This window comes from Rhinoderma darwinii, chromosome 1 (genome assembly GCF_050947455.1).
Source record: "Rhinoderma darwinii isolate aRhiDar2 chromosome 1, aRhiDar2.hap1, whole genome shotgun sequence".
Lineage (NCBI taxonomy): Eukaryota > Metazoa > Chordata > Amphibia > Anura > Rhinodermatidae > Rhinoderma > Rhinoderma darwinii.
In genome coordinates, this window is record NC_134687.1 from 214,065,848 (window position 1) to 214,083,325 (window position 17,478).

General features: G+C 40.7%; 1 protein-coding gene across 4 annotated transcripts in view; it reads right to left on the reverse strand.

Moving 5' to 3' along the window:
- Positions 1-17,478, reverse strand: part of BMP2K (BMP2 inducible kinase) — a 205,377-nt gene that overhangs the window by 61,372 nt on the left and 126,527 nt on the right. For all 4 annotated transcript variants that reach the window (XM_075861433.1, XM_075861448.1, XM_075861440.1 and 1 more), the window contains 3 exons: positions 5,323-5,455; positions 1,546-1,649; positions 763-842 (listed from right to left, as the gene is read on the reverse strand). In XM_075861433.1, the coding sequence (XP_075717548.1) occupies positions 763-842; positions 1,546-1,649; positions 5,323-5,455 (317 nt within the window). The remainder of the gene's footprint in view (positions 1-762; positions 843-1,545; positions 1,650-5,322; positions 5,456-17,478) is intronic.

Here is a 17,478-nt window from a genome sequence, read left to right on the forward strand (position 1 = left end):
GGAGGTTGGCCTAGGCCCCTTTGTTCTAGTGAAGAGAAACCATAATGCTTCAGCATACCAAGACATTTTGGACAATTGTATGCTTCCAACTTTGTGTAAAGAGTTTGGAGAAGGATCTTTTCTGTTCCTGCACGACTATAGCCCAGTGCACAAAGAAAGGTCCATAAAGACCTGGTTGGTAAATTTGGTGTGGAAGAACTTGACTAGCCCCGACGAGTCCTGACCTCAACCCCATCCAACACCTTATGAATAAACTAGAACAGAGATTGGGAGCCAAGCCCTCTCATCCAACATCAATGTCTGACCTCACAAATGCTCTTCTGGATGAATAGGCAAAAATTTCCCACAGATACACTCCCAAATATTGTAGAAAGCCTTCCCAGAAAAGTGGAAGCGGTTTTGGCTGCAAAGGGGGGACCAGCTCCACATTAATGCCTATGGATTTAGAAGGGGATGTGATAAAAGCTTCTGAAGGTGTAATGTGTAGGTGGCCCAATACTTTTGTCCATACAGTGTATTTTTTGTGAGATTTTAAACCTGTCCAAGACAAGTATTAGACAGGTACATAGTCCAAAATAATCATGTCTTATATGTAGTAAGGGTGCAACCTTAACGTCTCACACAAACAATCATTAAATTATCCATTTTGGAAAGCTATATTCAATCTTATCTTCATAACATTGTAAAAACATATTTTGATACTATAGTAAATAGCTCATCAACAAGCTTATTTTTATTTTATTCTTTTAAACAGAAACTTACCTAGTTTTTATCTGAGTCTTTTTAGAGGCAGCCTCGCTTGCAGTCAAGGGTTCTGGAAGAGCTTGAGGGATTGTAGAATTCTGCATAACAATTGAAAAAAAAAAAAAAAAAAGTGTAGATTTATTATGTTTAACAGTAGTTTTCAATTAAAGGTTAATTATAGTCAAATGTTATGCAGTTTAAATTTGGCATACAACGAGACAAGGTTAGACACGGACTACACATATGGTTGTGTGGGTGGACTGGAGTGAGCAACCATCATCCTCTATTCTGTGCATCTACACCCAAAGTACTGCTCAGTCACGGAGAGGGCTGCTATAAGGCCTGAGACGCTCAGCCCCCATGTTGGGAGAGGGGAGTTAACTGGTGTGCTTAGAACTCACTAATGGAATTTTTTTCTATTTTTTTAATATTTAATTTTCAAATTTCTTGTTATTTTTTTTAATCCTGTACTCTGTCTCTGTTGAAGTTTTCCTTTAATTCAATAAAAAGCGCTTTACGATGGTTGGATACTATTACGAGTTTTCTGCACTATGATTGTAAATGCTTCACTGCAAGGGCTGCATTGTTAAATTCCTCTTGATCTGAGCGAAATGGGAAAGGATCTTAGATTACAGGCAGCACTTCATTAAATTCCACCGTACAAGTTAAATTATACATATATAAGATATGAGATAAGCGATGTGGGAGAATGAGAACATCCCTTGGTCTCCCACAGAAATGTTTTGAGAAAGAATGTAGATCTTACTGTGTTTTGTAAATGGTGTTGAAACATAAACTCACATATACATTGGGTACCGGACATTCTCTCTTGGCTAATTTGAAGGCAAAATAGGAAACTTGATAGATGTCAGGTCTTCGCTCCTGATCAGGTTCAAGCATGTACCCTGGAAGGACAAAGTCAAGATTACTATAAAGGTACCTAGCCACAAGCAGACTTATCAGCACTTAGAAAACCACCTGTTAAAATCTTTGCGCTATAAGAATTAGCATCATTTTCTTTGCACTAGTTAGAATATGTTCCTGTAGGTGATGATAAAAGCTGTTTTGACAGCAAAGAATTATGGCAAGAAAGTAGAAAAAATACCATTAGACCAAAATCACACACAAAGTTTTGATGCAATATTTGTGGCAATATTTGGCTCAGTTTTTTGAGCCAAAGCCAGAAGTGGATCCAAAAAGAAGTACAGGTATAAAAGAAAAGACTAATTTATTTTGTGTTCATTCCTGTGTTTAAAAATTTGACAGAGAAAAAGGCCATACTTACTGATTTAAGGATAGGCTTAATCACAAGCTCCCAGCAGGATGCAGACAAGCACACTAATACATGGAGGAAGGTTACACAGGTGCAGAATACTGATAAACAACCACTGTCACACCTACTATTCATGAGGGGGTGGCTGCTGAGTATCGTGATTGCACACAGATAAGGCATCTATAAGTGTGTCAGTCACATGGTTAAGTGTAGTGCACCATGCCGGCTTACAGCCTATTAGTTACGCCCATACTATTAGATCAGGCGAGCTGCCCAGCACCTTCTAAGTGTACCACAAAAAGTACTGACAACCCACTATCCCACAGAATTAAAAAGCCTGGCTGCATCATGAAAAAATACACGCTGTACACAATTTCTAAGCTTTATATGTGTGCAATGATGATACTAAGCACCCACCCCCCTCATGAATAGTGTGAGAGTGGTTGTTTATCAGTATTCTGCACCTGTGTAACCTTCCTCCATGTAGCATTGTGTTTGTCTGCATCCTGCTGGGAGCAGGTGATTGGGCTTATATCAATAAGTATGGCCTTCTTTTTTTCAGTGATTTTTTAAAGTAAATATATGTCCCTTTCTGTGGTTAGTCATTCCTGTGTTTGGCTCCAAAAACAGACAAAAACTGCATCCAAACTCAGTGTGTGATCCTGGCCTTAAAGTGTTTTAGCACTATGATAACCACGGCTACACTGCCGAGTCATGTATATTCTCCTCAAGGTCACACGGTCTAACCTAGGAACTTGAAGGGAATATATCAGAAGACAATTATTAAAAAAACATTTAGCGTACATTAAAAATGTGAAAATAGTTTTTGAATCTCTTACTTCTTCGCAGAGATGATTGTTTGAATATACAGGCTCAAAGCCTGAGGATGCCCTACTAAGCGGAGATTCTGATGACTACATGTCCCCTTCTGATATCTGTTAGATGCACTGTTCTCATGGAGAACTTGTATGGATTCAAAATCACTCAATACAACAATATCTACTTCCTATCTAACTTGAATAGTGACAGTTATGTGGGGACAATATTGTATTTAATGAATTTAATCCATCCAACAACACTGTGCCTGACAAAATTAAGAGGACATATTGTCATCAGAATATTTTCGTTTTGCAGCCGATAAGGCTATACATTAGTAAGATCGTTTTTTCTTGTAAGCCTTCTTTACGTTTCTAACCACATCTAAAACCTACATATATATTAATTGACTTCTATGTAACTTGCCGATTTACCATAATTATTACAGTAAATTAATCCTGTCCAGTGACAACTTCTATATTATGTATAAATTAGTTTGGCTTTTTATGAAACTATTTTAAGTGGTTGTCTGGGGCAAAAAATACATTTTTCAATTTAGAGTTAGTAGAGTGGAATCCCTACTTCAGGACCTCCATCAATTAGCTGGTTGGCTCGGTTTCCATCTGGTTTTTGCTCTCCATGGGATCATCTGATGTTTACCTCTGACAAAAGCATTAGACGTATGCCACTGTATGCAAAATATATTTTTTAAAACACTTTTTTTTGCCGGGTGCATGGGGCCTGTGGATACATTCGCGGTATATACAGGCAACTTTCTGGGGAATGTGCCAAATGTACAGGGTGGGCCATTTATATGGATACACCTAAATAAAATGGGAATGGTTGGTGATATTAACTTCCTGTTTGTGGCACATTAGTATATGGGAGGGGGGAAACTTTTCAAGCTGGATGTTGACCATGGAGGCCATTTTGAAGTCGGCCATTTTGTATCCAACTTTAGTTTTTTCAATGGGATGAGGGTCATGTGACACATCAAACATCGAGAATTTCACAAGAAAAACAATAGTGTGCTTGGTTTTAACGTTACTTTATTCTTTCATGAGTTATTTACAAGCTTGTCTTTGTTTACAGCCATTGACATGTCGCAGAGGTTAACACGTGAGGAGCGGATAGAAATTGTGTTGATGTCTGGTGAACGCAGTACCCGGGTCATTGCAGCAGATTTCAATGCAAGACACCCTACGAGACCACCCATCTCCCATGCTACAGTTTGCAAACTGCTTGCCAAGTTTCGTGAAACTGGTTCAGTGTTGGATTTGCCCAAATGTGGAGGCATGAAAACTGTCACTAATGAAGAAACATCAGTGGCTGTCCTAGCTTCATTCAGCAAGAGCCCACAGCGTAGCACTCGCCGCATGTCACTGGAGAGTGGCATCAATTGAACATCCCTTCGGCGGATATTAGCTACTCACAAATGGCACCCTTACAAACTCCAGCTGCTGCAGCATCTCAACGAGGATGACCCAGATCGGCGCACTGAATTTGCAGAATGGGCAAAACAAAAATTGGAACAGGACCCTCAGTTTACACAGAACATTTTGTTCAGTGATGAGGCAAACTTTTATGTGAATGGTGAAGTTAACAAACAAAACCACCGCTATTGGTCTGACACTCACCCACATTGGATAGATCCCTCCAAGACTGTTCTAACACAAAAATTGATGGTATGGTGTGGTATATGGGGTACAAAGATAGTGGGGCCATTCTTCATCAATGGAAACCTCAAGGCCACGGGATATCTGAAATTGCTACATGATGATGTGTTTCCCTCTTTATGCACTGAAGCTGGCACGTTCCCTGAGTTTTTCCAGCAAGATGGTGCACCACCACATTATGGGTGTCAGGTCCGAGCATTCCTAGATGAACAGTTTCCTGGAAAGTAGATTGGTCGTCGTGGGCCAGTTGAATGGCCCCCTAGGTCTCCCGATCTGACCCCCTTAGACTTTTATCTTTGGGGTCATCTGAAGGCAATTGTCTATGCTGTGAAGATACGAGATGTGCAGCAACTGAAACTACGGATACTGGAAGCCTGTGCTAGCATTTCTTCTGCGGTGTTGCTATCAGTGTGTGTGAAGAGTGGGAGAAGAGGGTTGCATTGACAATCCAACACAATGGGCAGCACTTTGAACACATTTTATAAGTGGTCAGAAACTTGTAAATAACTCATGAAAGAATAAAGTAACGTTAAAACCAAGCACACCATTGTTTTTCTTGTGAAATTCTCGATAAGTTTGATGTGTCACATGACCCTCTTCCCATTGAAAAAACTAAAGTTGGATACAAAATGGCCGACTTCAAAATGGCCGCCATGGTCAACACCCAGCTTGAAAAGTTTCCCACCTCCCATATACTAATGTGCCACAAACAGGAAGTTAATATCACCAAACATGAACAGAGCCTAAAAAAATTGTGAGGCTTTTTGATCGTCCACTTTCAGAGTTTATATTGACCAACAAGAAGACACTTACTAACTAAACAATGCAAATTGTGGTCATAACGAGAATTGTTTGGTATAGTGAAACTCCCATCACAGATAGCAACTTGACTTTCTCCAAAAGGAAGGGTGAAAAAGCAAAGCTTGTATAATAAGCAGCCGAGGGCCTGAAAAACAAAATAAATATACAATTACTCCTAAATTAAAATGTAACTTGATCACAAGCCATACTGCTCTACAACTTCTTAAGCATAAATGTCTTGGTCAAAAAGTATCTACAAAATATAAAAATCGATGATTTCTTACAAATATATCTTAGATCGTGAACGTTCTGTAAACTATTTGGCAAAGAAATATTAAAGGGGTTATCCGGGGACCAATAATTGCATTGTAATAATATATTTATGTGAAACAAAGTAATTTACTAATATACTTTAATTTAAAATTCTGTACTAAATGGTGAATTTCAAACCTCGTGAATTGTTCCTGGAAGTGCTGGAGCTTTTCTAATAATGATGACGCTCCGACACGGCCCCACGTGACTGAGAGCTTGCTTCGTGCGCTGTTCATAAACATGACCGCAAGGGGCTGTCACATTCCCGATTGCTTGAGTCCCAAGCAGAGCATCAGCTAGTGCTTTGCTCGGGACTCCAGCACTGCTCCTGATGTCCATATTTGGTCAATTCAGGGGTTTCCGATCACTGGAGTTCCCGAGCAGAGCATCAGCTGATGCTCTGCCTGGGGACTACAGCACTTCTGCCCATGTCACGGTCACTGTCCATATATGGACAGTGACGACGGCAGCAGTACTGGAGTCCCCGAGCAGAGCATCAGCTGATGCTCCGCCCGGGGACTCAAGCCCTGCTCCCGATGTCACTGTCCATATATGGTCAGTGACTTCAGGGGTTTCCTATCGCTGGAGTTCCCAAGCAGAGCATCAGCCGATGCTCTGCTCGGGGACTCCAGTACTGCTGCCGATGTCATTGTCCATATATGGACATTGACGTTGGCAGAAGTGCTGTAGTCTCCAGGCAGAGCAGCAGCTGATGCTCTGCTCGGGAACTCCAGCAATAGGAAACCCCTGAATTGACCAAATATTGACGTTGGGAGCAGTGCTGGATTCCCGAGCAAAGCACTAGCTGATGCTCTGCTTGGGACTCAAGCAATAGGCAATGTGACAGCCCCTTGCAGCCATGTTCATGAACACCACACAAAGCAAGCTCTCAGTCACATGGGGCCGTGTCGGAGTTTCATCATTATTAGAAAAGCTCCAGCACTTCCGGGAACAATTCCCGAGGTTTGAACTGCACCATTTAGTACAGAATTTTAAATTAAAGTACATTAGTGAGATACTCCGTTTCACATAAATATCTTATTGCAATGCAATTTTTAGTCCCCGGATAACCCCTTTAAGATTTAACGCTATTGCACAGGCAAGGTTGCCATACATTTCTATATTCAACACTGGGAAAGGTGTGAATGGTCAGAATGGAAACGGACAGTGCCAATGAAAGATAAAGAGTCCTGCTGGGAGCATGTTCAAGAATGTGGGTGAAGCTGCAAAGAAGTACTGCAGATGTTAGGGTATGCTCACACTGACATAATGGCTTCGGTTTATAACAGAAGCCATGACTGTTCTGTCGTATGAGGGATCCAAGTGGCAACTGTCTAACCCCATTTTAGTCATTTTAAAAGCAGGAATAGGATTACATACTGCACTATTTATGCTGTCAAAGGTGACAAAACTCCTGACGGAAGTCCCTGTATCCAAAGTGAACAGATAATGTGGGGATAAAAAAAATACATATTTTTTTTAATCAACATGAGAAACAGGAAGAATTCCCACATGGATGCTAAGCGAGAAGTAGAATTACAATTTATAGTTTTACTCCACGTAGGGATGGAAAATGTGAATCCTGTGCAATGAGTAACAGACGCCAGTAAAAATGTCTGTCCACAATAATTGCACATTGTGTTCCCCAAATATAATGAAAGGTACACATGGTTTCTCACAGCATCCATGTATAAATGTATTTCAGGAGGGATATCCCTCTAAATATAATAATTTACTGTACCTGGACCCAAAATACAGATTACAGCTAGGGATGATGTTTCATTAGGTTCTATAAGAAGAATTAATATTAGATAAATTCTAATAAAATTTGGAGGACACATTCTCCTGGAAGATCAAATATAACGAAGTGGCAAGAAGATTTTTACAAGCATATCAATTTCGAGATGAAAATAGGGGAACATTCGGTAAAGAGTGATTTGTTTCTAGCCTATGATAATAATAGGCAAGATGAGTAAGTTGGGGAAGGGGACTATTTTTTTATATCTACAATGTTATTTGGAAGGTAGGGGGTTGTTATAATTATACAAGTGCTATTTTTTTCAATAACAGCTTATGTATGATATGCAATTATTGGTATTATACCAGAGCAATCCAGTAGTTTTGTTTTATATTCCGTACACAATTCTATAAGTGAGAGATAGCGTTCAAAAGATAACCTGTAAATATGTCAAAAGATTATATGGATCCGGTTACTGATGAAGTCAAAATAGAATTCTTTTTAGTTGCCTTTAAAGCAGGTTGCAGCAATCGCAATTTAACAGCTGATCAATATATAAAGCCACGTGGAACCAGGCTTTGTGTTAGCAAACTTGATGGCAGGAACAGGAATCAGTCCAGCTGTACAGAAAAAGCTGTGCCAGACTCACAAGGTTCTACAATCCAGTATTTACCATGTATGGGAAAAAACACAATGCTAAAACCCAAATAGGCTTAATTTGGAAATATGTCACCTCTGTGAATAAATGACATGAATAAGCGTGCACTGCTCAGATGACTCATTTCAGAAGTCTATGCTTTCCCAAAGTACAATTTTAAATTTGGAACATATAAAAATGAAGGAACATGAACTTTTAATAAGGTTTACTTCATACTGGCAATCTTCTCTTTATCTGGATTGGCAAAACGACTGATGCTGGCAGCCAATTCGTTTGACAGCAAAGGGCAGTACAAGATCATTGAACATTAGGTTATAAACAGTGATTTTTAAAACCGCTGCATATGTGCAGATCATTTTTTTGCCCTTTTCTTAAGTGAAGGTTAACATAGATTAAGATTGGCATTCCATAAAAGCTCCTGTAGGTGTACATTTATGACATCCCATTCTAAATCTATAGGAATTAATACGGAGCTGGTCCCCCCTTTGCAGCTAAAAATGCCTACACTCTTCTAGAAAGGCTTTCCACTAGAGTTGTGTGTCTATGGGAATTTTGCCCATTCATCCAGAATAGCATTTGTGAACCCAGACACTGACGTTGGGCAATTGGGCCTGGCTTGAAATCTCTGTTCTAGTTCATCCACTTTGCAATAACACCACTCACAGTTTATTGAGAAATATCTAGGAAGGAAGAAATTTCACAAACTGACTTGTTGCGACAGTGGCATCCTATTACAGTACCACAATGAAATTCAGTGAGCTCTTTAGAACGACCAATTCTATCACAAATGTTTGTACAGACAGACTGCATGGCTAGGTGCTTGATTCTATACTCCTGTGACAATGGGACTGAATGAAACACCTGAATGTGTCCCAATACTTTTGTCCATATAGTGGATCTTCTGACAAGTGCCAAATCCCTCTTTTAGCTTTGAAATCTTTTAAGCATGTCAGAAATAAATGGGATGGTAAAGAAAATTAAATTGCAGTTTCATCCCAGGTTTCCAGTGATGAGGTGCTCAGTGTTAGGGAATTGAGAACAACTCTGAACAATGATCTGGATCAAAGACACCATGGTCCATGGGGGAATCCGTAAAGACAAGCAAAATGCTAATTTAATCCCCATTAGAAAAAAGCCTAGGATCAATTTAGAGGTAACAAACGTTTCTTCACACACACTCTCTCTGATACACAACAAGAAGTCTTCAGTAGGGGTTTAACCTTTTCACCTACTAATTCCTTCGATTTTTGTACAGCCCTATAGGATCTACATTTATTTTCGTACAAGTTGACATTGAAAAAATTACACACTTGTTATGAAGGGACTATGGAATTTACTAGCGACATGAGAGGGAGGCTCTACAGAGTTTGGAGGATTTTTTGCAAGAGCAGACTCTTGTCCTTATGCCCACAGGTGGAGATGTTCACCAAGTTGGTTACTGAGGACTTTAAAAAACTATCTACCTACAGGACATGTGATGATTTAGAAAACAAAGAGAGGCAGTGAAAGAGCTTCAATCACTAGATAATGTGGTCTTTAAGGCGACAGACAAGGGGGGGGGGACATTGGGGTTTGGCTATGTGGGAAATTCAAGAAAGAGGGCTTTAGGCAGTTAAGGGATAAACAGATCTATGCTAAACTTCCATTTAATCCAATGTCATCCTTTTGCTCTGAACTGGACATGGTTCTATGCAAAGCCTATGAGAAGGGGATTATACCTAAAAAGATCTATGAATGTTTACTGACCAGAGACAACCAGAGTCCTAACCTGTACATTCTACCAAAAGTGCACAAGAATCCCACTGACCCCCCTGATCGTGTCTGTGAACCACTATGCAAATTCATAGACCATTATTTGAAACCCCTTGTGGAGGATCTGCCCTCCAATGTCAAAGACACGGCCGACGTCCTTAAGAAGATTGATGGGATTCAGATAGAGCTGGACATGTATCTTGTAACGGCGGATGTCGAGTCTCTGTATACAAGTATACGACATCAGGACGGAGTGGAGGCAGTCCACTTTTTCCTGAGCATGAGTAATCGGGACAGTGCATTATGTGATCTGATTTTTAAACTATTACAGTTCATCTGGAGTCATAACATTTTTGTGTTAAAGGACATGTATTATTTACAAAAGCAGGGTACTGCCATGGGAGCGGCGTAAGCCCCGTCCTTTGCTAACCTATTACTTGGTTTTTGGGAATGGAAGGTATTTCAGGGGGACGGTATGCATGCCGTTAACCATGTCCAGTGCTGGCTATGTTACATTAATGATGTTTTAATAATTTGGCAAGGACTAGAGTCTGGGATGGCGGGGTTTATGCAACAACTAAATAACGAATTTAACATGTATGCCTCTTCTGCCCACACACGATCCAACATTAAAACCATCCCGCTTAAGCAATTCCTCAGGATGAGCCGGATCTGCTCTTCGGGTGCCACCTTTGAAAACCAATCCAGAGACTTCAGGTCAAGAATCAGGGAGAGAGGGTATAGTCATAGAAACATCAGACAAGGCTATTGAAGAGACAAAACTACATCCCGTAATGACCTAATGCCCAAGATACCAAAACCCAGAGACTTAAAAAATCTGCTTTGTAACTACATGTAATAACCAATGGGAAATGATTAGGTCAATACTCAAACATTGTCTCATCTTGAGGTCCGAACCAACCCTGGCTTCTAGTTTAGCAGAGAGACCTATGCTGATGGCCCATAGGAGTAGGAAGCTTGAGGATTTTTCGGTCAAAAGCTGTTATGTTCTCAAAATACCAAATACTTTTGGGTTCCGGGGGCTGAGAAAGGGCTGTTATCCCTGTGGGGATTGCCTGTCATGCACCAACATAGCCCGAGTCACGCCCTTTGCATCTGAGGACTGTAAAAAAAAACAATTCAAATTCTAGGACTATATCTCATGCAGTGCCACACATGCTGTGTATTATGCTACATGTGGATGCCCCAAGAATGTGCGAGACATTTTGAATTTTAAGAAGATAAGGGACCTCACACAACTTAAAGGAACAGTGTCATCACAAAAAAAATGTTCATATGTTCAAGATGTTAGTGCTTTATTAAAAACGTTTATATTTATTTGTGTGTTTGTGTTTTACTTTTTCTTATTTTTACACTTTTTCTTCCCTATGGGGGCTGCCATTTTTTGTTCCATTTCTGTGTGTGTCGATTAACGACACATACAGACATGGAATACGGCAGCCACAGTCCCATAGGGACTGCGAACGGCTCCCGTCCCATTCACTTGTGTGTACGGCGTCTGTGTGGGAACTGCGCATGCGCCGCTCCCACACAGTCCAATTTGAAATTGGCGCCGTCCGGCGCCATTTTCCTGTGGACCGGAAGTCGCGGCCGGACAGTAATATTACTACTTCCGGTCGCGGCTTCCGGACTTGTGCACTTGGACCAGCGGCAGCAGACGGAGCGGACGGGCCGGAGGGAGCCGCGGCGGCAGGAGCAGGTAAGAGATTTCAATGTATGTTCGTGTTTGTGTGTGTTTACTACTGTATGTAAACCTACTACACTGTGTGTTAGCTCAAAAAATGGCGACACACAGTGTAGGAGGTTACACCGTTCAAACCCCTCGTTTATCCCGGCACTAGCCAGGATAAAGGAGGGGGGGATGCTGAGAGCTCACTAGAGCGAGGGCTTTTTACCCAATTTTGCAGCAGAAAAGCTATGTGGTTGCTTTACCACATACTTTTGGGAATGGCTCCATCTAGTGACCAGAAATGGTAAATACTATATATTTGAATCCAATTTATAATATTTCCTGACTCGTGAAAAAAATAAAAAAAATTTGAACAATGTTTAATCACCCACACACTAAATGCTTAATTTAAAAAAAAAAAAAACATGTTTTTCTGGCAACACATTGCCTTTAAGATCTTACCTAAACATTTCAAAATATACCATAGCTGTAATCAAAAAACTTTACAAGTCTGTGGTATTGAAAGGATACATTATGGCATAAGAGGGACTGATGTGAAGAGGGTTTTGGCACAACTAGAGTGGAAATGGATCAGGACACTTGGCACGATGTCACTGAATGGTCTAAATGAAAAGTTGAGATTTGTCCCTTTCTTATAAATATCTCTGCCCTTCTTTTTAACATAAATTAAAAACTATGTTCTATTATATGTTTTTTTTTTATAGGAAAGACTTGAACATGTCTCCTTTTGATGTTGTTATGCAGATCACCGGGGATCAAAAACATTGGCTGAAGAAAGCTGATGCATAATAACCTCAGAAAATGTACATTTATGCGCTTGCAACTCTCACTGAAAAATTATGTACTGGTTAGACAATCTGGAGACTAATACTCGAATGTAGATTGTCCTCCGTTTCTCTCTTTTCCGCCCTTTTTTATTTATGGTCTTTGATATCCTGTGTCACTATTTAGTACGGCCTCTTGGGTTAAGATTCATCACCCATGTAGGCCTATACATAGCATGAAGTGTTCAGGAGGATCTAATGTTATCCTTATACGCATGCCGTCCATAAGATTTGTTATAGGATTTAGTGTGTTCGGCTCATTAACCCTTTCAGGACTGAGCCTTTTGTTGCTTTTTCATTTTCGTTTTTCACTCCCTGCCTTCCAAGAGCAATAACTTTTTAATTGAATCCTGGCAGCGTAGGTTTTTTCCAGTACACACAAATATCCTTTAATTAAAATGGAAGAAGCCTTACAAGGGGGGGGGGCTGTCCTAGGGGCATAAAGCTCAAATATCCTTTTGAGGAAGAAGTGCCTCGTGGGACTCTGTGCCCAAGATAGATGTGGTCTTTTCCAGGGTGTCTAAGGAAGCAGCTTTATCGTGTGATGGTATGGGTCTCTTGAAAGACCCCCCATGACAAAAAAAGCTGATAGCTTTCGGAGACTCACTTGGGAATCCGCTGGGGCATCCCTCTGGCTGAATGATGTAGATAATCAATTGAAGAACAAGGTCCCCAGGGATCAGTTTCTGCTATTCGTAAAGCAGCTGATTTTTTGGCAGATGCAGTTAGGCTTTCAGCCTTAGCAAATTCTGCCAGGCGTTTTAGTTGGTTAAAAAATTGGTCAGGGGATATGGGATCTAAGTCCCGCCTTTGTGCCCTTCCCCGTGAATTTTTGTTTGAGCCAATATTAGATGATATTCGGGAAAAGGCTGCTGACCAGAAGAAAGGGTTCCCCAATGCTCCTGCCCCTAGATATTCTAAGTCCTTCTAGGAGGTATAGGAGGGACAGATGGGTGAAAGACAGCGATGACCGGTGGAAGAAGTCCAAAAAAAAAAGACAAAAAAAAAATTCCTCGGGCAATCAGGGGAATAAACCCAATCCCCAATGATGCCAAACCCCAGGTGGGTGGAAGAATACTATTTTTTCTTCCCGCCTGGTCCGATATGTCTACCGAGTGGCTTTTCGATACTATAAAAAATAGGGCAAAAATTAGAGCTGGCCCAACCCCCCCTACAAAAGGCTTATAGTTACCAAAACTCAGTCCTCAGCAAGTTCTCAGTCCGCCCTAGAACTAGAAGTTCTAGACCTTTTAGACAAGCAAGTGTTGGTGCCAGTTCCAATAGAGGAAGAGCATCTATTTTTGCAACGACAATTAGTAGTCCCATACAGCATAAGTCCCAAATGCATATATACATACGCAGCTAATTCAATAAAATCATGCAGGACATAGAATAAAATGTACTAAATTTATTAGTCTTTAAAAAAAAAAAAAAAAAAAAAAGAAGACATTTTTTTATGCATTTATTTTGCATGTTAAAGTTAATGACAGATAAGAGAAAAAATGCAAGAACCAAGGTATGGTGCTGCGGACTTTTACCAAACTAATAGGAGAAGTAGGGGCTCAGATCAGGGGAAAAAAGACAGTCTCCATATCTGGACGATTTCCTTAACGTGAAAAGTTCAGCAAGACACTGCAGTCACTATGTGAATCAGGTTCTGTCCATCCTGTCCGACCTGGGGTGGATTGTAAAACCCCAAAAGTAAAGACCAAATATCAGTCCTTTTTAGGGATCATCCATCAAACCATCAGATTTGCCTCCTTCCAGAGGAGAAGATATTGAAAGACCAGGACCCGATGAGGGCCTTATTTCAGAAACCCATTCTGTCTTTAAGGGGGGCCATTTTTATTCTACGGTCCCCAACAGCTTGTATTCTAGCAGTCCCTTGGGCTCAGAGCCCCTCCCGAGATTTACAGTGGGAAATCCTGTCAGCATGGCATCAGAATAGGAGGTTTCTGGTAGGACAGCTGAAAAACCCTTCCATCTCGGTCTTGGTGGTTGAACAGGGGGAATCAGTCAGTGGGAGGCCTGTGGAAAATCTGCAACCCCTTAGTCGTTACGACCGATGCTAGTCCCTGGCAGTGTGAAGCTCATCTGAGGTATCAGTTTCAAGACTATTGGTCAAGGGAAATGTCTAAGTTCTTCCAACCTAAACAAACGGTCAGCAGTTCGAAAGGCCTTACAATAGTCAGAACAGTGGATTGATGGTCGACATGTAAGAATCCTCTCGGGACAACATAACCATGGTCTCATACGTCAAACGACAAGGAGGCACAAGATCATCCTCCCTTATGTTAGAGATGAGGAACATTCTAAATCTAGTGGAACACAGGGTTATCTCTCGGACACCCCTCACATAAATGGAGTAGAGATCACCAAGGCCGATATTCTGAGTCGTAACCAATTGAAACAGGGAAACTGGGTATTAAGGACTGGGTATTAAGTCAGCACATTTTTCAGCAGATCTCAGATTTTTGGGCGTGCCAGAAGTGGACCTATTTTCCAACAGATCCAACAGGAAGGCGAAAAGATTTTTTTCTCTAGACCACAGGGGTACCCTCTTTGGGTGGATGCCTTATCCCACAAATGGTCCTTCACACTGGCTTACGCATTCCCTCCATTTTCCCTTATCACGGCAGTTCTCAGGAGAATCAGGGAAGACCGATCAAGGGTCATTCTGATAGCCCCCTTCTGGCCAAAGAGAACCTGGTTCTCATGGCTCAGAGTTCAGTCTTGGAGCCTCGAGTCCTTCCATAAGTCTGAGAACTCGTCTCAGGGGCCAGTCCTTCACCCACAATCAAGCCATCTACATCTAACTGCCTGAAACTTGAGAAGGATATCTTAATCAGTAGGGGATTTTATCGGGGATTGGTGGCTACTTTATTGAAATTTAGGGAGCCAGTTTCTTCTAGGATTTATGCTAGAACCTGGAATAAATTCATAGAAATTTCTGGTATTAATCCTTTTAGGCTAGGACCTCTCCCTATAATCCAGATTTTTTAATTCTTCCAAAAATGTCTAGAGAAGGGGTTATCTACAAGTACCCTGAAGGTTTAGCTATCAGCTCTGAGCGCTATATTTGTTCAAAAGATAGCAGACCATTCCTGGATTATGAGGTTCATTAAAGCTTCTTTCAAAACCTTTGAACTTAATCCCTTAGAGTCTATTTCCATAAGAGCTTTGTCCCTTAACATTTTATTAGTGGCTCTCACTTCAACGAGGCGTATTATTGAGCTTCAGGCTATTTCAGTTAATCCACGTTTCACTGCGATTTCTGATAATAGATTTGTGATTAGACCTGACCCAGCCTTTCTCCCTAAGGTGTCTTTTAAGTTTTAACGTCCTCTGGAAATTATTTTGCCTTTTTTTTACCAATACCAAATCTACTAGGGAGGTAGAATTTTACGGTCTATGTTAGAAGACGTATTATTCAATATATTTTGTCTACTTCAGAATGGACAAAGACTAATTCCCGATCTGTCCTTTTTGAGTGCCAAAACATGGGAGGCACGGCTTCCAAGGACTCCTTGGCCAGATGAATAAAGCTCGCTATCACCTTAGCCTATAGCTCTGCTGGTACGTCACCTCCGGTAAGGGTTGGCAGCCCACTCCACCACAGCATTTTCTACATCCTGGGTGGAAAGGGCCAATGCTTCCATTGAGCAAATTTGCAAGGTTGCTACATGGCCTTCACCTTCTACTTTTTTCAAACACTACCGGTTGGATATGGGATCTAACTCTGATCTTTCCTTTGGTAGGAAGGTGCTTCAAGCTGTGGTCCCTCCCTAGTTAGTTCCTATTCTATTCTCCCACTGGTGTGGTTATGGGTGAAGGGGAAAAATTATAATTACTTACCGGTAATTAGATTTTCCAGAGCCGTTACATTCCCACCCTTTTCTTCCGGTATATGTTTTTTATTTCACTGGGTGTCGCAGTATAGAAAAAAAATGTATATATATATATATATATATATATATATATATATATATATATATACACACAGACACACACACACACACACACACACACACACACACACGCAGACACTAGTCCTTCTCAGTGAATTAAATGAACTTTTTGATGATATTCTATTTCAGTAATTCAATTCAAAAAGTGAAACTCATATTATATAGATTTATTACACACAGAATGATCTATTTCCAGCAATTTTTTGTTGATGATTATGGCTAACAGTTAATGAAAACCCAAAATTTACTGTCTCAGAAAATGAGACTATTATATAAGCCCAATTTTAATGTTGCTCAGTGGTCCAAAGTCCTGTTTTCAGATGAAAGTAAATTTTGAATTTCATTTGGAAATCAAGGTCCCAGAGTCTGGAGGAAGAGTGGAGAGGCATCAATCCAAGTTGCTTGCGGTCCAGTGTGAAGTTTCCACAGTCAGTGATGGTTTTGGGAGCCATGTCATCTGCTGGTATTGGCCCACTGTGTTATCTCAAGTCCAGAGTCAACGTAGCAGTCTACCAGGAAATTTTTAAAGCACTTCATGCTTCCTTCTGCTGACAAGCTTTATGGAGATGCTGATTTCATTTTCCAGCAGGACTTGGCACCTGCCCACACTGCCCACACTGCCCAAAGTACCAATACCTGGTTTAATAACTGCAGTATCACTGTGCTTGATTGGCCAGCAAACTTGCCTGACCTAAACCCCATAGGGAATCTATGGGGTATTATCAAGCGGAAGATGAGAGAAACCAGACCCAACAATGCAGACGAGCTGAAGGCCGCTATCAAAGCAACCTGGGCTTCCATAACACCTCAGCAGTGCCACAGGCTGATCGCCTCCATGCCACGCCGCATTGATGAAGTAATTCATGCAAAAGGAGCCCCGACCAAGTATTGAGGGCATATACTGTACATACTTTTCAGTAGGCCTACATTTCAGTATTAAAATCATTTTTGAAATTGGGCTTATATAATATTCTAATTTTCTGAGACACTAAATTTTGGGTTTTCATTAACTGCTAGCCATAATCATCAACATTAAAAGAAAAAAATGCTGGAAATAGATCATTCTGTGTGTAATGAATCTATATAATATAGGAGTTTCACTTTTTGAATTGAATTACGGAAATAAATTAACTTTTTGATGATATTCTGATTCATTGAGAAGGACTAGTATATTTAAACTTAAGGACGTGATCTGGTGACGCTTC